General features: G+C 45.8%; 1 protein-coding gene across 1 annotated transcript in view; it reads right to left on the bottom strand.

The window, feature by feature from the left end:
* The window catches only part of LOC135824423 (protein slit-like), a 298,036-nt gene that overhangs the window by 193,502 nt on the left and 83,426 nt on the right, over positions 1–21,108 (bottom strand). The window contains exon 6 of the mRNA XM_065337158.1: positions 9,843–9,914. Coding sequence (XP_065193230.1) covers positions 9,843–9,914 — 72 coding nt within the window. The remainder of the gene's footprint in view (positions 1–9,842; positions 9,915–21,108) is intronic.

Below are 21,108 nucleotides of genomic sequence, written 5' to 3'. Positions count from 1 at the left end.
GACAATATTGCACCACACTTGTCACAACCTACCGCCATTGCTGGCGGTGGCGGCTGGTTCGTCAATGGCGGTGACCAGGCTGACTGACTAGCTTCGAGACAGCGGCCTCGTTGTCAGCCCCGCGGCAGCCTAAAGGTTGATTTTATCGATCCAGCCTCAGCGCCATGTTGACGATGCCCTAGTGACTGTGTGTCATGGATTGCCTTGCCATCAGCGGTCATTGCCGTCCACCTTGATGCAGCCCTCAACAACTGGCTCAGCCCATGGGAGTCTCAAGTGGACAAAGTTGTTGCCAAAGTAGCTCAGAAGATTGGTGCATCGTGGTGTAGGTGAGCACATAACTAGGACTTCCCAGCGCCTATTTGTCCAGGCTGCGATACTATGCGACATGCTGCACTGCACATTCTTTTCAGCACTGCAAGGCCGGCAGCTGGACCGACTGCAGGGGCCGCGCACATGCAGGCCGCCTGTTGCCAGTGCAGCATTCTGGAACGTTCCTTCCTTCTGAGATCCGTGGAATAATAACTTTCTTTGCTTCAAAGCAAGTTGCTTACCTTTCTGTTGTGCTCCCAGTGTCCTTACAACAATAACCTACAGCAGTGTTTTATTTTCCTTTCCATTCCCCAACCAATGAATACTACGATGTCGATTCTATTTCTTCATACTTTGGTGTGTGCCCGCGCACGCACGTGTGTGTGTGTATACCTCACTCGCCACTCGAAGTTCTGTTCCCCATCACTGGAACACTGCCTGTTCTTTCAGGACCTGCCATCATCTGCGGATGGGCATTCAATGATTGTATTGTGTGTGTGTTTCATTCAGAATCAGATCCGCTATCGTTGCTATAAGAGAAAATCTGTGGGTTCACATCCAGTGCATTTTTAGATTTGCGTGCTTTTCTCGCCACGGGCGCATACATGGGACATTGTGTGTGTGTGTGTGTGTGTGTGTGTGTGTGTGTGTGTGTGTGTGTGTGTGTGCGTCTGTGTGTATGGGGATATTGTCTGTATCGGCTTTTGATACTAATGTTCAGGTCTGTGCTTGCATGTGTGAACATGAAATTGTTCGGTTCTGTGCATGCTATTGCTATGTTGTATATTATTGTATGTATGTGTGCATTTCCACGAACAGTGTAGACGAGCGTGGAGAGTGCATTCATCCCTCATCAACCACTTCCCCTTGGGCTTACGAGAGTTTTTTCTGCGTACCTCTCATTTTTGTTTGTTTCTCTCTGATACTGTACTGATGCCGGTACCTGTACCTCGATGTGTTCCTCTATCTGCAGTCGCCTTTAACCTTCGGTCAAGTTAACGTTTATTGTGCTCTATTTATCGTGCGAATCAAAATAAACAATAATAACACAAGTCGTGCTAGAGTGACGACATGTGCGTGTAGTAGGGTTGATGCGATGGGACGTTATAATTAGGTGGAACAGAACACACATTGGGCAGATTGATTGGGCATCATTGACTGTGCTCAGTCTAAACAGTGAACATAATAATTATCTCCAGTGACAGACTGTAGCGGCTAGCCTCCAATAGGTAGCTGGCACTAGTCGCTACTGCTTGTTTGACAGGTGCCGCCAGAACCCCTGTTGTGTCATGCTATAGATGCACATGCCCTGTTCTGGGGCATACTGAGGTACTTTGATTTTGTTGACTGCATGTAGACAGCATCCAATAGTAGTACTCGTAGACCTTGGCTCTTTGTAGTTCAACCACCATCGCATGGATCGATCGGTGACTATGCACTTGGAGGTTGGAATAGCCCGCGCTGAACAGATCTTGCCATGGCCCAGGGAGTGAACTCGCTTACTCGACTATCCCGGTTTTAGTTAACCAGCATGAGTGGTGCAATTTGTCCATACCATGTTGCGAGCTCACAGTTGTTTGGGCAGGTTTTGAGCTGCACCACGAAACAAAGCGAAATAACGGCGTGACTGTAGAGCAAGGAAGCGGCGAGACGGCACTTCCAGGACGAGACAGGCAGTAGAGTTGTGTTCACAGCACGAGCAACCTCTCAAACCCTGCCCGGCGGTACTCCACAGTTACAAGAAAATGTCTGACTGGACGACGCGCCAATGCAAACCTACTACATCCACCCAGGCAGATAGCTGCCAAACCAGGCCAATGTCGACCCACTGCATACCGGTATGTCAATGTCAAACAGATCCTGCAGGAGAAGACTGGGATGATATTGGCGTCCAGTGTACGGACACCAGTCACATTTCCTGCGTCTTTTGCAGCATACAGGATAGACTCATCACTGTAAAGTCCACTACTTCGTGATTTTTATTTGTAGAATACATGACAGGCGTATTCAGTGCGCCTCGCAGGACTGCGAGATGCTGCAGAAGACCAGTTTCGACCTTTCTGGACCGCCATTCACCGACGGTGGGCTACACGATGCTGGAGGAACTAGATTCCAGTGAAAACCCAAGATTCCTTTGCTCCTGGACGCTCCGACGTGTTGTGATATCTGCCAGGTGCGCAGTAACTAGTATTTTCATCGCTATAGCGAGGACGACGCCGATCGGCAAACTCTCGCTCACAGCCATCACCAGCCTCTCAAATCCATCACTTGGCATCCCCGAGAGGTATAGGAGAAAGCCAAAACAGCTCTCAACAAACAAAAGCTAAGGACGATGGAAAGAGAGCATGTCAAAAAGAAGACGAACAGTATGAAGTTCAAATGGGTTTGAACACTCGTTCCACCAACTATACCACTTTCAATAAATCGTGACGCCATTTTGTTTTAACACGCATACGGTCCATTGGCTCACCATCCGAGTTATATTTATATTGTTTTTGTTTATTTTGAAACTCGGATGTTGAGCCATAAATAAATGTGAAAAGAAGTCGGGTGGACACACCCATTCCCATAGCGCTGCATATCACATCCGAACCAGTTCCGTTATTTTTACAACGTTTCGGCACTTGGCCATCGTCAGGTAATAACAATGAATACCGTGGAAGCCACACAAGAGCAGTATATACGCAGAGTGTAGCGCCAAAAAAAGATGCGAATTATGTCACCTAGTATGACAGAGAGAGAGAAAAGGCGCAACTAGCACATCACGGAGGAGAAGCAGCAGAAGGTAGCGCGCATTGTGCTCTGTGAATGGCGTTACGCAGAGTGTAGCGCCAAAAAAAAAATGATGCGAGTTATGTCACCTCTATACAGAGGGGGGGAGAGAAGGTGCAACTGTGCACATCACGGAGAAGAAGAGCGCGCCGTTGTGCTCTACGAAGTAGACGACGAAGTAGAGCACAACGGTAGTAGTAAGTAACGAGCGGGTTCTGGGCCAGGGGGCGCCCGGGTCCCAAAAAATGGGGTATTATTGAAAAATGGGGTACTAATAGTACCCCATTTTTGCGGTGAAAATTATTTTTGGCCCGGTTTTTTGCGGATAAAATATGGGGGTATTATTGAAAAATATGTATTGGGGTGTTATGCTCTACCCTTAACAATAAGGTAATATGGTGTCATGATTTGGAATTCTGCATGTATCATTAATTTTGATTTTTAGGGGTGGTTGTTATGTCCTGCCCTACATCATATTGCATTCCGATGTCTAAAATATTACTATTTCTAATGTCAATGTTATCTCACTTTTTCCAATTTTATATTAATCAGAACTCATAGTTTTGCAGTATTTTGACTTGTAATTTCAATTTTTCGGATCATTTTCCAGATCCTTGATCACACGGATGAACTCCTGGGCTTCGATCTGGTCAGCATTTTCAAATGTCTCTTCGACAATGTCCAGAACACCTGCAGCCTTCATCACGTTGTACATTGATCTGCGACCATCATCCCAACACCGTAACAATCTTCCTGTATCCCGGCTTGATGGGCTTCCGTAGTCTGCAACACCGTCTACAACTATCTTGGGTAGACGTTGGAGTTTGTCACCGCTCACGAGAACGCGCGACGACACCCTACAAATATATTCTGCGATCTCCATTGGAGTCATGTCTTCCCGATCCGGGTGCAGTAAAAGAGGTCTCAATTCATACGCTGTACACATATCTGTCAGTAAGCGCACGGTCAATTCATCCTTTGTACAAGAAAATAAATACCACTTCTCAACATATGGTTCGGAGGTTGACCAGGCCGACATCTTTAATCTGATAGAAAGAGAAATTTAGCAAATTGTGAACCAAAAATGAAATTACATCAGGTTTTATAGGTCCCGCCAAGTCCCGTCCCGCCGGGTCCCGCCTCCGGGAAGGTGACGACCTTGGAGAGCTCTACGATTTTTTTTTGGCGCTACACTCTGCGTAACGCCATTCACAGAGCACAATGCGCGCTACCTTCTGCTGCTTCTCCTCCGTGATGTGCTAGTTGCGCCTTTTCTCTCTCTCTGTCATACTAGGTGACATAATTCGCATCTTTTTTTGGCGCTACACTCTGCGTATATACTGCTCTTGTGTGGCTTCCACGGTATTCATTGTTATTACCTGACGATGGCCAAGTGCCGAAACGTTGTAAAAATAACGGAACTGGTTCGGATGTGATATGCAGCGCTATGGGAATGGGTGTGTCCACCCGAATTCTTTTCACAGATGAAGCTGCAGGAAGCCTCAGCCCTTCTTCAATAAATAAATGTAGAAAGGAAAAGGACATATGGATACGAGCTTCGCCTTTCTTTACTATCTTTGATATTTTGACCCACCCAAGTTGGGTGGTGTGCTGCTTTGCTACTTCGAATTGTAGTAAGACCGCTTTGTCAAATATCGTACTGGCCTAGTCATCGTCCAGTCACAATCGACATTCTTTGTTCCGTTGGGACTGTAGCTTTTTGCTCGTTTTCGTTGCGCTTGCCTCCCCCTCTTTCGTTTTTCCATAACCTTGAACCTTCCATGTTGGAAGGCTGTCGGTTAGCGCTACGGAGATGTGTTGAAGCTAGTTGGCTTGACGTCGAATGTCTCGAATGTCGAATAATGAATGTCTCAGTACTCTGTCAGTTTTGTGCCTAGTTATTGCACTTTCTGACTGTATAAAGTATCATGTTACAGTGATGGAGAGTTACTCTTAACTCGTATCCATAATGTCCTTTTCCTTTTTACATTTGCTTATTTTATTTTAAATAATCGACGTGGATACAACAATAAAATAGCAATAAAGAGAACAAATCCTGCGGTCATCGCCACACTACAACAAAGTCATAAAAGTTTACAAACTTTAATTTTCTTGTCACATTCATCAGTGGAAAGTCGTGATTGAAGAGTATCCATGCTGAACGATGATTTTAAATATACATTCAATAATGTATTACGAGAACAAAACATAGTGATAAAATAGAATGAGCTCATGACAGAGGGTGAGACAATAGAAGTGAAGTGAGAGCTAAGTGCAACGGTGGCTGAGAAACTAATTGTAACGCTAGAACTGTGTAGCGAGCCAAACAATCATGCTGTGCACCTACGAAAACAATCTTAACGCCACTGTATGTTTAAAGTTGAACTGGATGGTGAGCCAATAATAATTATTATAGTTATGATGAACTTGTTATTGCACATAACTAATTCATCATACATGGTAGTGGAGTTCAGTAGGATGTTGGCGTTCGGTTTGTCATATTTTGTTTTCGCTCAGCTTCCCCTCTATATTTATTATATAAACTTGAGCCTCCCAAGTTGGGTGGTCTTTTGCTTTGCGTCGTCGAGTTGTAGTAATGTTGAATTTGAAACAGGACGACTGACGACACATTATCCAGACATTACAACGGGGACAGGTAGGTTGGGGGAACGACATTTATTATAGACAACGAAACAAGAGACCAAGACGGACGAAACGACTACATTGAACTGATTTGAAGAGTGAGAAAAGAGAGGAAAAGATTAAGTCTGAACGGCAAGATAAAGGGCCTGGGTAGCTATGGCAAATATGGGCGCGCAAGTAGCTACCCAGGCCAACGGAACAAAAGGAGACAAAAGGTGAGTACGCAAGTGCATGCAGGCCAGCTAGAAAAGATACGGGAGGAGGTACCTAACATACCACCCCTCCATGAAAAAAATCCCGCGTCCTCGCGCAGAGAAAAAAAGAAGAGAAAAAGATTTAAAAAAATGACTGAAGGAGAAAACACACACACACGCTGCACAGGCCTCACAAAAGTGTGTACTAAAAATGCACTACAGATCATTACAACCGTCAACGTTCCTGTACTACTTATATTATAGTGTGTACATTGCCAATAACAACGGGCCCAAACGCCCCTTCAAAACATGGCACAAAATGATAACTATTGGAGTTCGACGAGGGACTTGAATTGTATTTGAATTGTATTCTGATGACTAGTATTTTGCATGGCTAATAGAGCCTAGTTACACTTTAATATACGACATAAACAAGAGAGCGTGGCTCACCATGATCGGACCCCTAATATTAATGAAGGACACCCGCGCACACTACAAAAAAATCACGCAAATAAATTTGACGAAGAAGGAACACATACAAAAAATAGATAGAGAGAAAGGTAGCTGACCTGCATGGCTTGAACGACACGAAGTTGACATAGATGAGACGAGGTTGGCGTAGGAGAGACGAGGTTGATAGAGACGAGACGAGGTTGGCGTAGGAGAGACGAGACTGACATGGACGCGACGAGGTTGACATAGACGAGACGAATGGCGGTTGAGGACGGCTGGGCCTGGGATGATCTCAGGGTCGTGGGTCGATCACTAATCGGGCGCCAATGTTGAGTTCGAAACAGGACGACTGACGACACATTATCCAGACATTATAACGGGAATAGGTAGGTTGGGGGAACGACATTTATTATAGACGACGAGACAATAGACCAAGACGAACTAAACGACTACATTGAACTGAATTGAAGAGTGAGAAAAGAGAGGAAGAGATCAAGTCTGAACGGCAAGATAAAGGGCCTGGGTAGCTATGGCAAATATGGGCGCGCAAGTAGCTACCCAGGCCAACGGAACAAAAGGAGACAAAAGGTCAGTACGCAAGTGCATGCAGGCCAGCTAGAAAAGGTACGGGAGGAGGTACCTAACAGTAAGGCTGGTCGGTCCAGTAGTCTTACTAGTTTCTTCATCATCCAGTAACCTTCGGCATTCTTTGTCGCCGTGATGCGTAGCTCGTGCTCTTCTTCGTTGCGCTTTCCTTCCCCTCTTGGACCTTTCCGAATCTGAGCCTTCCAAGTTGGAAGGTTGTTGGTTTGCGCCTTGGAGAAGTGTAGGAGCTAGGTGTCAGGTCGCCAAATGTCTCAGTACTTCTTGTCAGTTTTGTGCCATTTTGTCGCACTCGCTAACTCTATAAGATCTGGTTACGTTGGTGGACAATTAGTCATAACTCGTAACATTTTGTCCTTCTTCTTTTCACAATAATAAAAATAATAAATAATAATCTACGTGGAGATAATAATTTTAATATAGCTATGAATAGGATGAAGGCCGCCGCAGACATCACGCAACTACGTTACTTGTTTGACATGTAGTACTGTGTATTTTATAACAAAAATATTTGTTACGTAATCTTGTTAACTTTTTGCGTTTCCTCTAGTGGTTTTATTGTACTTGTACCTTGATGTTATTTCTAACACCTTTCTATTTAGTATTTACAGTACTTAATTTCAGTTTCTTTGGTTGTATCCTTACTTCAGTAGTTCCGTATTTTTCCCACTGATGATAGGAACAAGTAAATCGATTCTGGGTTTTCAATAATATTTTTGTTATAAAATACCAGGTACTACATGTCAAACAAGTAACGTAGTTGCGTGATGTCTGCGGCGTCCTTCATCCTATTCATAGCTATATTAAAAATAATAAGGCTCAGTATCCGAGTTTAAATAAAAGAGAAACGTTTAAAAAAAAGTTATGATGATTCTTGGTTCAGTGTTGTTCGTTCTGCAAGTAGTTTCAAGCAGTTAAAAGTTCTAGAAGCAGTCTACATTCGCATTCGTGATCCAAATCTTTGTAAACAAAAAGAAAATGTCACCGCACTTACGCTATTCCAGTAAATTCGCACTCACACACACTTACACATGCATGTCCATTGTCACACTGCACTTGCTGAATTTCCTATCATTTCTCACCTCACCTATAGTTTATTACCTGTGCAAATTGTTCCTAGGTTTGTGCTATTTTTCTTACTATGCTTGTATCCTCGCTGTTCCTCTGCAAGTGTATAAATCCTATTGTAGTTTCATCATTCTCTTTAGTCACGAATTCCATTGATAATTGTGACAAGAAAACGTTCTGGAATACATGATTCGTCCCCATGGTTGTGATATGAGTGCGCATTTAGTTATATTCATTGCATTATTAAGAAACGTTTTATTAAAATTTAATGATTCCCCTCAACTCGTGCTTCATGACTAATTGGCACGTAAAAGCGAGAGAGGGGTGATAGCCAACCACGGCAAGAAAAGAAGAGAATAAGGAAAAATTCAATTCGGATGGTGAGGCAATTAAATTATGGTGAAAAGAAGAAAAGGAGAAGGAAAAATGTTACGAGTTATGACTAACTGTCCATCAACGTGACTAGATCTTATATGGTCAGCGAGTGCAACAAAATGGTACAAAACTGACAAGGAGTACCGTATTTTCCGGAGTATAGTGCGCACTTTAGATGTGCTATTTTAGGCCAAAAATCGCTGGTGCGCACTATGCTCCGAATATGAAATGCATGTACTTCAATGAAGATTGAAGTGAGCACCCTCAATGAAGATTGGGGATGCGCGTTATACAAAGGTGCGCGCTATACTCCGAAAAATACGGTACTGAGACAGTCGGAGACCTGACACCTAGCTCCAACACTTCTCCAAGACGCAAACCAACAACCTTCCAACTTGGAAGGCTCAGAAGAGCATGAGCTACACATCATGGCAACAAAGAATGCCGAATGTTACTGGGTGATGACGAAAATATTACGACTATTGGACATACCGGCCTTACTACAACTCGACGACGCACAGCAACAGACCACCCAACTTGGGAGACTCAAGTTCATGTAATAAACGTAGAAAGAGGAAGCTAAGCGAAGACAAATTGTGACAAACCGAAACGACAACATCCTACTGAACTCCACTATCATGTATGATGGACTAGTTATGGACAATAACAGGTATTTCCACACGATGTACGTTTGGCCGTATAGGTCATTGCGGCTCATCAGGTGTGCAAATTCAACTCGGATGGTGAGCCAATTAAATTATGGTGAAAAAGGAGAAGGAAAAATGTTACGCAGTTTGACAAACTGTCCATCAACGTAACCAGATCTAATATGGTCAGCGATTGCGACAAAAGGGCGCGCAACTGACAAGGAGTACTGGGAAATTCGGAGACCTGACACCTAGCTCCAACACTTCTCCAAGGAATGCCGTATTTCGACTCCGCTGTACCGCTGAAGCATCATGCATGGTAAAAGCTATATGCGCTGTGTGCGATTTACTGTATACGCTGTCATTTGCATGCTTTACATATCTGGTCGTCTTAGACTGAGTTATTATGTTCGATCAAGTGAAGTATACCGTTAAGAAAAAGTAGTTGTCCTCGTGCCGTGTGGTCATTCCTTCCTGACACTTACGAGAATCAGAGGCTTCATAACAAAGCATTTCACACACAGCGTCTACAACTGTTTCCTTCAATCAGTGCAACAGATAATAATACTCACAGATAATCGAGGTTTGTTCACCACGTATCCAGCAGTACTCTATATACACACAGTTATATTAACCCTTTATTGGCCGGCCCATACATTGATCGAACACCGATGTTCGATGGGGTAGGCATTTTGAAATTATCGTAACTTGGTCAAATCTCGGTCTTTCGGATACTATTCTCTGCGTTCACAGTGGTGCAGTTGAGAATACTTACAGTGTTTGGAGGTTTGTTAGACCAGAGAACACACCGTCACTTAAATTCTGGATCTGATTATTGTACAAATATCTACGAACGACAAAGCATAAAGACAATGTTGTTCTTGCACAAACCACAGAGTCTAGGAAATGGTAGTTCTAATCTAAAAGGCCGACACATGACCTTGTTTTCAGAAATAACCTAAACTCCTAACCACAACATGATTCATATGCAACTGGGTTAGGTTGCACAGTTCACATTCACCACTTTAACATATAGTCTCCGACATTTTTCCTCTATTGTCAAGCAAGAGGTTTGTGGAAAATCTAAGAAAACACAATTTCTAACCATCCATTGTTTGACATTGCAGACAAATAACTGAGAACTGAATATGAGAGTATACCCCTAAACTGGGACTTCCCAGGGATTCATAGTCATTGGCGGATCATGGCGTTAGAAAAGGTACAAAATCCTCGGTCTTCTTTATGGTTCGTTTAATTTATGTTTCGTTATGTTTACAACCCTCCCCCTTTTTTTGTTATTATTGATGAAAAGATGGAGCAGAAATAAAGGATGTGGGTGCCAAAAGTTTGAAGGTTCTGGAAATGGCAATGCTTGTCGAACAGAATCTGTGATTGTTTTAGAGAATAATCCGCAATGGGCGAATGCCTCATGGCTTAAATTAGTAATATAAAGGCCATATCATCTTTGTTCTGCGCTTCCTAAAACTTCAGAACTTTTGAAAGTTATAGAGGGAGACATGATTGTACATTAGCCACTGTAATGCAGTTCTGAACATGTAGGAAGAATTTGTTGCTCCATTTTCTGTGCGCTGCCGTCTAGGTATCCCATGCACGTAACCCTTTTCATCCAAGTGTTGTAATTGTAACACCATGTTGTAACTTTAACACCGTGTTGTAAATGTAACATTACTTCTCTATCACTGCATCAGCTCAACCGCCACCACTGGACTGCCTTTTTACACTCTTTTTATTGGCACAAGCAGGACCACGGAAAACGACTACATCTTGACAAGACGACAGACCAAAGACCAGCTCACATAGTCTCGCGCATGCGCACAACACCACCAACCAATGATGCGTGAGCACAGCGACCAAGACGAGACAAACACGTGACACAAAATCTACCACACAAGGACTAGGGTTTCACCTCTTTACGGTGCCCATTTACTACTCTGGACATCTGGACATCATCTACCTTTCTTTCAACCTCTCGCTAGTTACGGCTCAGCTAGATGCAACCTCTCTGTGTAGGATCTGAACGCACTCGTTCTTCATGCTCTTTCTTTTTTTGCGTACCACCTGTGATTGTCAGCTGTAGTCGGACGTCCCTTTGCTAATTGGGATAGGGTCTTAGTGAGATGGGAATAGTGTTGTTCTCCCCCTGGTCCCCGCCTCACAGCAACGCAAACTAGATTGTGTCTCAATTCTTATCATTATTACAACAAATGGCGAAGGCGCAGGAGGAGAATGGAAAACTAAGGTCAAACGAAAAGACAACAGGAAAGACACAAAGAAACCACAAAGAACAAGCAGTAATAAAGCTAAAACAAATCCATACTGGCCAACCACCAAAATCTCTATACCTTGACAAGACATGCAGAATCCATGGATTTCTCTCAAAATCCCTGAATAGCTCTAAACACAAGTAAGTCACCTGGCTCTGACACCGTCTTACCAGCCGTACTGTAGCATGGTCGTGATTCCATAGCAGTTTCTCTCACTGATATTATCAATAAATCTCTGAGCACAGGGTGCGTACCAGATATTTTCAAGAATGCCACAGTCAGCCCAGTTTTCAAATCAGGCGATGCAGAAAGCTCTACTAATTACAGACCAGTCTCATTATTGCCCATATGCAGCAAGTTATTAGAACGAGTTGTCTTGGAGCAGCTTATTGCAATCTTTAAGTTACACAACATCATGTACGTGCCTGACAATCAATTTGCCTACCGTACCAACAGCTCGTGTGAGGACTGCCTAGCGCTAGTGGGCGACGAATGTCTCAAAGCCCTTGATAACAACGAGTACTGCGGCATAGTGTTTGCAGATATGAGCAAAGCTTTTGACCGAGTTAAGCATCAAGAGCTCATTGACGAGTTGAAGATGCTTGGCAGTGCTGACACTGCACTTGCTTGGTTTGCAAGCTACCTGACCAGACGCGTCCAGCGAGTAAGAGTAGGACAACAGCTAGGTGGGGCCCGCCCTTGCACAAGAGGCGTCCCACAAGGCTCCGTGATCGGCCCATTGCTATTTTGCATTTACACCCGTGATGCACCACAGTGCTTCCAACATGCATTGAATCAACTTTATTCCGATGATATCACACTCTATATCAAGCACAAGTCCATCCAGATCATCACAACCCAGCTGAGTGATGACCTTGCCGCTCTGGATCGCTACCTAGATCGGAAGGGACTGGTGTTAAACCCGTCCAAGACTCAGTTAGATCTGCTCTGGCGACCGGGCACGGAGCTGCCACCTGTCACCGCAGTCAACTGCCGGAGCACTTCCATAGTCCCATCTGCTTACGCTCGGTACTTAGGAATACTGGTTGACGAACATCTGTCTTTTTCAACCCAAGTGGATGCAGTATGCGCAAATGTCAATAGGAAGGTCGGAGCATTTGTCCATGCAAAGCAGAATATCAGCATTTTTGGCAAACGAATTTCTATTTATCGATCATTCAGTCCACATTTGAGTTTGGCAGCACTGCATATATTCATTGCTTATCACAAACCCTATATGACAAGCTTCTTACTGCCAGCCGCGTAGCATTAAAGAGAATATTTTCGTTGGATAGAATGACTCCCACCACTCTTCTATACAGTCATACTAACGCCCTTGAGAAAGGCCTCAACTTCAAAACCTATGTATTTGTTTACCGCTGCCTGAATGGACTTGCTAGTCCTCTTCTGCGAGACCGCTTTACCCTGCGCCCCCATGGTGCTCGCACTGCAGCCACCACCCGTGGCCAAGTCTCTGCTGCTCTTGTTCTGCCTCCCCCCCCCCCCCCCCCCCGCTAACACCCGATATGGCTTTAGTGCAATTTCTTATTTGGGCGCTGCCAGGTGGAATACACTTCCACCGGCTTGCCGCATGTCTAGTTCACCAGCTGAATTTCGCTCATCCATCAAATTATACCTAGGGTTCCCTGTAAAAAGGCGCTGACGCCTGTTGGGAATTCCCTAGTAAAAGAAGAATAAATAATAACAATATAATAATAAAGCTCAAAAACAAGACAAAAGGACGTTTTCCCGCAAAAAACGTTCGACGGCATAGACTGCAGGTCTGCGTACAGCACGGTTCGACTCTGCAGTGCAGTTCGAACAGTCGGCACCCGTGCCTGCCACTAGAGATCTTGCAGGCTAGGCTGGTCAGGTCTTGAAAGTGCCGTGCCCAGTTCGAAGTGTGAATGGGCACCGTAATTGTTTGAAGAAGAAAGAACGGGACATTCGAGGTGAATCCATGGAGAGTTCAGGAACAATTCAGACAAAAATGCGACTTTACTGGGAGTTTGTTTCAAATCAATCAGAACAATATCAAGCCTCTGGTGCTCAATGAAGCGATTGCACCAGATGGTGAAATCCCACAGAATCTTGATCTTCTGGTCCTGCGGAGAGATGTTGGCGTCTGAAGTATCTCTTGTTTCAGGCACGTTACCCGCGGGTGCATGATGCTCTTGGACCGACCACAGTGGTGCTTGTAGTACTCGTCTTCACAAGGTATCCCATGTACACGCATAGGCCAGCCGATTATGACGCTCCAAGTAATTCCGTCCAGCGAGCTTTGAACACTCGCATAGGATATGGGCAACTGACTCGCCTGCCTTCCCACACAATTGAGACAGGGGGCTTCTGCTGGCCTGATGGAAGATTTGGGCCTTGAGCAGGTTAGTTGCCAAGGCCTGGTGTTGTGTCGCGGTGATCAGGCTCTCCGTGGTCTTCTTGAGACCAGCCTTTGTCAGTCAACTCCAGGTATTCTCGTTGGTCAGTTGTTCTGTTTGCCGGAAAAAACTACCCATGCAAGGGTTTCTGGGTCTACACCAAGATATGTTCTTTTTGAAGCCGCACTTCACTACCATGCCTCATTTCTTGTTGGATGAGAGCAACGAAGTAAACAAGAAATGCTGTTCTTTTCGAAACACGAGTGCACAGTCCAGAGTTCACGGACTGTGCTGGGAGTGCGGTACGCACTGGCTGCACAGTGCGGAGTTGCAGCATGCACATTAAAGTGCATGCTGGTCTGAAGACAGTGTTCTTTTTGTTCTTGCACTGCTGCTGTACAGTTGCGAATCCCACCCGCCCACCCAATTGGATAGTCATCACTAAATATGTATGTGCATATGGATTTATTGGCTGAGTAAGCAGTAGTGCGTGTATGTGGCGAGCATGTTTCCGTGTGTGGGCCAATTTCAGATAATTCTGTATTAAGGTAGCACATTGGCTTTATTTAGACTGGCCCATTTGGGGTTATTCAGCATCTCCACCATTGTCGCTGGCGGCAATTCCCATTAATCAGTGCACTAGGCCGTGGTGAACGCATTTCGATCACAGGTTCATATATCCATTGTCCCATGGCTTGGATCGCTTACTGTCTTGCGTTGTTTTCCTTTTGTTATGCTAAAGTGATGTGTACCAGGCTGCCATGATTATGTTTAAATGCTGTGTGCCTGTGGCATAGTAATATTAATACACATGCGGTGCAAGAATTGGAGCAGCTGTTGCTGCGACCCTGCAGTTCTGTTGTTGTTGTTGTTGTGGTGTGTACAAGAGAGTCGAAAAGAATGTGAGTTATCTAGTGGGGCATCCAGATGTGGCCACAGAATGGGTGCAGCAAGCTTCATGAGTTCCGTATCTAACTGAAGCACATAACGCTGCAAATTGCTTTTCTCCATGGTGACAACATCATGGATACTTTGCAAACCACGTCCACCCTCCTTGCGGCTGATGTACATGCGAGCTACATAAGCGCGTGGATCGAGAGCTCCATGCATAGTCAGATGCTTGCACGTTCTTCGGTCAGCAGGTTTCAAATCGTCTTGCGTCCATTTCTAAATACCAGCACTATACCGTATCATAGCCACAGCCCAGGTGTTGATGGCTGTGATGATGTTGTGGCCGTTCAGAGCTGAATGGAGTAGTCGTATGAGGCAGATGACGAACAGCAGTTGGGATATGGAGTCCCCCTGGAAAATCCCATGCTGAATGGCCGCAGATCTCAAGGTGCGTTCCAACGGTCAATCTTCCACTGAGCCATGCTAACAGTCATAAGTCTGCGTACGGATTCTTGTATGCCAAACAGTTCCTATAATATTACTATTAGACCATATTATGACATCAGACACTGGACTCTACATATATCATGACATCAGACACTGGACTCTACGGCACAAGAACCAAATACAACAACGTGTGTAAATTCTCTCGCCGCAAAGTGAAGCTCACCCTTCTTGCTCACTCCATAAAATACCAATATGCCCCACAACACATACGCTTGCTCAACACCCCCGCTTGAGTTACGGCCCAGTACAGCCTTCGACACACACGCACTTGGCACCTCCCACCCTCGAGAACCGATCGCTGTAAAGACTCCCCACTGTACAAGTCCCTAGAATACTACAATGCCCTCCCTGCTAGCATTCGTGATGCCTCCTCCCGGCCTGCTTTCAAACAAGAAATCTGCTCACTGCTGATTAACTCAATCTGCTCCTGCAGCACTCACCCTCTCCCATACTTGTAAAGTTCAAAGTGATGTAAATCACTTTCCAACTGTTTAACCCACAATCTCACCTTCTCATAAATTTATCTCTTATTGGCGATGGTGCCATCGTGAGAATAAAGAATTCAAAAATAATAATAATAGTCGAACGGAATTTCGACATTAGAACTATCGCCGGATGTCATGGTTCCACACCGGCCATGATGAATGTCATCCAGAGCATGAATCTCACAAAGAAACCACAACGAACAAGCAGTAATTAGAGTCAATTCCGGGAATAGCATGCTATATTCCTCGGAAATACCGGCTGCTGATTAGGGCTTGGCGGATAATGCCGGCAGAAAAATTGGCAGAATTCGGTTCTTTTTCTGGTAAGTTTCATGCATGTTTGGTATGTGGATACAGAAATGGAGCAGAATTCGAGGAATTGCCCGCCATAAGGTTTGTATGGTTCTGCCAATTTCGGTACAAAAAAAGCAGAATCTGCCACCTTTTCGAGCTTTATCCGCCAAGGCCTACTGCTGATTGGCTGAATCCATGGTTTCCTACCGTACTATGGGATAAGAGCAAATATTTTACCAGAAGCCCTATGCCTTCCCTGAGCACTGAAACCCTTCCTGCCATGATTACTACTTCTTCAAACAAGCGAGATTTTCTTTGGTTTCACTTCGTTGCACTCGAACGTGCCTACACGGGACACAAACTTTTACAAAACATCATTTTTCTCAGTTAAATGATTTTCAACCCAAGCCTGATTTTCGCAGAAGTCGGGCCAATATATGCCCCGCCGCCATAGTAAACACAAATTGAACTACTTCGAATCATGATTCCTGTGTATTTTGGGAACGGAAATGTTCAACTTGAGTAGTTGTGTGTTATTGGCTACAAGTTGACGACAACTAGAACTGAATTATAAGTGATTCTTGACTGCCTACGAATGCTTTCCTGACTCTGATGTAACTGTTTTTAACACCTCTGAAGTCGCCCTTCCCAGGTCTCCTCAATTATTCCCTGTGCCTTTGCTTCTCCGAGTTACTCTTCCAATTGGCATTGCCTCTGTATCTAGTTTGCTCGGTTTCCTGGCGTTGTTTGTTTGTTTGTATTCTTTATTTAGAGTGGGAAGTCCAAAACAGGCCCTAGCCTAATAACAATGGTCCCACTAGTGAGGGAATGCTGTATATCTGTGCATAAGCCTAGCGGATCAGTGAGTGTAACAGCAACTAGTAGGGAAAGAAAAAGAGAGAAGAAAAAACAAATCAAAACAGGAGTTGCGACTTGCATAGGGAGAAAATAACGCAAAGAGCAGTGCATACAGTATTTGTAAAAAGACTTACATGTATTTATCTGGTAAGCAAAAAGGCAAGAGCCATTGACTTAAAGCGATTGCGTTTTCTTTCTTGCCTGACCGCAGCGGGGAGCTGGTTCCATAAGATGGTCCCAGCATAGGTAACACGTTTGGCAAGATATGCAGTTGGGCTGGCTGGGACAATCAGTAAATTGCTGTGCCCACCACGAGTTTGAGTGGAATTACTGCGGCTGAAAAAGTTAGCGAACAACATGCTGATGTTAGAGGAGTCATGGAGACAAGGCCAGATAAAAACCAGAAGGTGCATGTTGGTGTATGTGGTCAATGTTTGGATGTTCATGCGTGTAAGAATATTGCTTGTGGGTGTCCCGGGAGGTACCCGACAGACTGTGCGTACAGCACGCTTGAAGAGCCCATTAAGCCGTCGACTTTGATACGCCGTGAGAAATGGTAAGTAAGCAGAAGCGGCATACATAAAGTGTGATAAAATGAAAGAACGAAAATAGGCTATGCGACATTGAAAGGGCAGGAACGTAGCGTATTGTCTGAGCACGCCAACTTTCGACGCGACGCCCCGTGCGACGTGGTCGACCATGGTGTTCCAGCTCATGTCCGCATCAAAGTGGAGACCTAAATATTTCGCAGAGCGAACAGTTGGCAGAGGCAGTCCATTACATTGCACTTGCAAGTCAAATGTTTGAGATCGTACTGGCGATATCGACATGATCTGTGTCTTCTTTTCATTCAAGATGAGACCGCGGTTCCTAAGCCAATCGGCGAGGTGCTGGACAGCACTTGAGAGATTTTGGGACACCTCATCCATGCTCATGCTGCTGGATCTAATTGAGATATCGTCCGCAAATTGCAGGGTCGCAACATTGTAAGGGGACAGCTCTTTCGCAATGTCACGGACGTAGAGAACAAACAACAGGGGCCCGAGAACTGACCCCTGTGGTACTCCGGAGAAGCTGGTGTATGGTGAGCTCTGTACCTGACCGACTTTGACATACTGTGTCCGATCTGAGAGGTAGTCTGCAAGCCATTGCAGCACCGTTCCACCAATTCCGACCTCGAATAGGTCCTGAATAAGGGTTTGGTGCTTCACCTTATCAAATGCTTTTGACATATCTACGAAAGCAATCCCTGTGAAGTACTTTTTTGTCTGGGCTTGGCATATGCCCTCAACGGCTAATACAAGGGCATCACATGTGGAATGATGTGAACGATAGCCGAACTGAGTTGGTGGAAATAGATCATGTCGGCACAAGTACTGAGTGAGCTGATCATGGATGACTCGCTCCAAAAGCTTAGAAACTATCGACATTAGAGACACGGGTCTGTGATTCTTTGCTATGCTGGGATCACCACCTTTAAACAGAGGTGAAATGCTGGCCACCTTCATAGGAGCTGGGAAATGTCCCTCCCTCATGGATTTGTTGAACAGTAAGGCCAATGACGGCGCAAGAACATCTGCATGAGCTCGAAGAAGGGCTGCAGGGATGCCGTCACTGCCAGTTGCCTTCGTCGGATTCTGTTGCTCTAGAAGCTTCCGGACTTTTGCAATAGATACAGGAACAAATTCCACAAAACTAGTTGCCGTTCGTGGCCCTTGGGGTAGGTGAAGATGAACTGGGCGGCTGGGATCTTCCACGATCTTGGCGAAAGCACTTCGAATTGCCTCAGCTGAGCACTGAAGCGGTGCCGATTTTCTTTGTTTCCCCGTCAACTGGTTGATGATTCGCCAGGTTTGTTTTACATCACAAGTCGCAAGCTGAAATTTTGTACTGTAGTACGCTTCTTTCAGCTTCCGGTTACAGGTAGTGACCTCCCTTCTCGCCGCTTTGAATGTGGCGTACCTTTGCTCAGATCTGTCTGACAGCCACTTTCTATGAAGCCGGTTGCGCTTACTCAAAAGGTGCAAGAGCTGGCTGTCCATCCACGGTACCGATTGTCGCTTGTGCTGCTTACAAGATCTAAGAGGGGCATGAGTGTCAAGCACCTGCAGGAAGCGATTATTCCACTCCATCCACATGTCTGTTGGGCTGCCTTCGATGCTGCAAAAATTCTGCTGAATCAAGTCAGCTTTGAAGCTTTCATGATTTATCCTTCGGTAGTTCCGGCACAACATTGATGTCTCGGGACTCCTTGTCGGGTCAAGGTAGAATTCACTTATGACCGCTGCATGGTCGCTGAAAGCCACGGGATGGATCGTTGACACATTGTGCTGGTCAAACGTATTGAAGAACAGATCCAATGTGGTGGCTGTGGAATTAGATGCAAACCGTGTCCGCTGATGAACGCCCTGGTGGAGACTGTAGCTTGCCGTTAGATCAGACAGGAAATGGAGCTGATGATCTGGAGCCGTTGATGGATCCACATTCACATTTAAGTCACCGCACAGTATAACGTTCCTGCCCGGAGTGATAGCTGAGTGTAGAAGACCATCGAGCCGATCCCAGTAGCCAACAGGTTCAGAGGGAGGACGATAGATTGTGCCTATCAAGCAACTCCCACCAGTGCAGGGAATCTCGCCCCAACAACTCTCAACCCCAGCAGCAGCTATATCGCATCTCGGCTTGAGAGGCAAGGATGTTCGGGAATATAAGCAGACACCTCCACCAACTTGATCCTCTCGATCAGCACGCAAAACATTGTAACCTGCCAACGTGATTTCTCCATCAGTAATTGTACTATCCAGCCATGTCTCGTTCACACAGACAACATCAGGACAAAGCTGGCGGGTGAGTTGTGCTAGGTCATTAATCTTGTTTCGAAGGCTCCTGATGTTTATCAGTAGAACTTTCAGCTTAGCGTCACCACTCAGTCCTCCCCTGTCTCTGAAAGGTGCTTTCGGATGGCGCAATCTACCCGGAACGAAAGTTGGAGCCTGCGCATTCAGTATCGAGGTATTCATTGCGCCTCTGCTTGGTCGGACCTGAAGCGCCAGTCACGGAGAGTGTATGCAACTGTTTCAGGCCAGAAAGACTTTTCACTAACTTTGTTCACGTCCTGAGCTTCAACTGTTATTCTCGCGGAGGCCGTTCTGAAGTATTCAGAAGAGTATATAATACATTGCACTATCTCCACGTCCCGATCTCTGCACCATTCAGCGATGGACTGTGCCTGGCAACCATACGGGATTTGCCCCAGGTAGAGAACTTTCCGCGGGCCTCTGGGGACGGTGTCTAACGAAGGTGTCGGGTTGCTATCGGACGTACGTTCCCGGATGTAACGTGAAGACTCGTGGCGGCGGATGGGATTTGTCTGCGCTTTGCGACTGTCAGTCTGCCGTTCCGCAGGACTTGTAGCCTTCTCCGTCCCGGAAGGTTCTGATGCTAGCCGCCTCTTGAAGCGTCGACGCTCCTTCCTGGACATGACATCCTCGAACGGCGCCTGGTCAACCGATATGTCCATTGGAAGGTCAATTGGGGCAGTATCTCTAGATATGGCCTGTGAATACAACTCCTTGGGTTCATTCCTAGCAACGTCTTCAAGCACTGATCCTTCACCTCGGGATGTGGCATGTAGGTCTCTTTGTGCTCTTTCAATCTTCGAATAGCTCGCCAGGGGAGCAGTCATCTGCGGCCGGGCATGCTTGTGCTGTTTCCCGCCGCTGGCCCTCTCCAAGTCTCCTACTCTGTCCGAGAGAGATGCCAGTTCCCGCTTTACAATCGCTTCAACCTCTAGTAAGGGGATACCCTTCTCCTCTGCAGCCGTGATCTGCCGCCGCTGGTCGTCTCTCAGCGCTGCCAACTCGTCACTGATGCTAACGACAATCCGCATCATCTCACCCAAGCGTTCAACGACTCCAGCAGCTGATGGGTGTAACACACCCACACCAGCCTCGCGAAGTTTCCCGACCACCTCCGCGCGAGCCATACTGTCCAGGCCATCAATGCTATGCTGCCGAGCTAAACCTCGCAGTTCCTCGAAAGTGAGAATGGCTAAGTCTACAACGTCACCCAGGCTCATCTTGCACCAGATTACCGCAGACACGGCCGCAGCAAGTCGCGAAAATAGCCTGGTGAAGACAAACCACCAGTGTGAACAGAGGCGCGAGCACTCCACTCCAGCGCGTGATCCAGCACGTGATGCAGCGATGTAGCGATGTAGGTAATCCAGCTAGACGCAACGCACAACCCAGCCCCAGCGCTAAGGATTAGACCAGACCTGGACCAGGACTTCATCCAATGGCAGGACACTGCCAACTCAGCCAACCTGAAGATATAACAGCAGC

The sequence above is a fragment of the Sycon ciliatum genome, chromosome 9 (genome assembly GCF_964019385.1).
Source record: "Sycon ciliatum chromosome 9, ocSycCili1.1, whole genome shotgun sequence".
Classification (NCBI taxonomy): domain Eukaryota; kingdom Metazoa; phylum Porifera; class Calcarea; order Leucosolenida; family Sycettidae; genus Sycon; species Sycon ciliatum.
The sequence above is the reverse complement of the archived record's forward strand: the minus strand, read 5'-3'. Positions and strand labels throughout refer to the sequence as shown.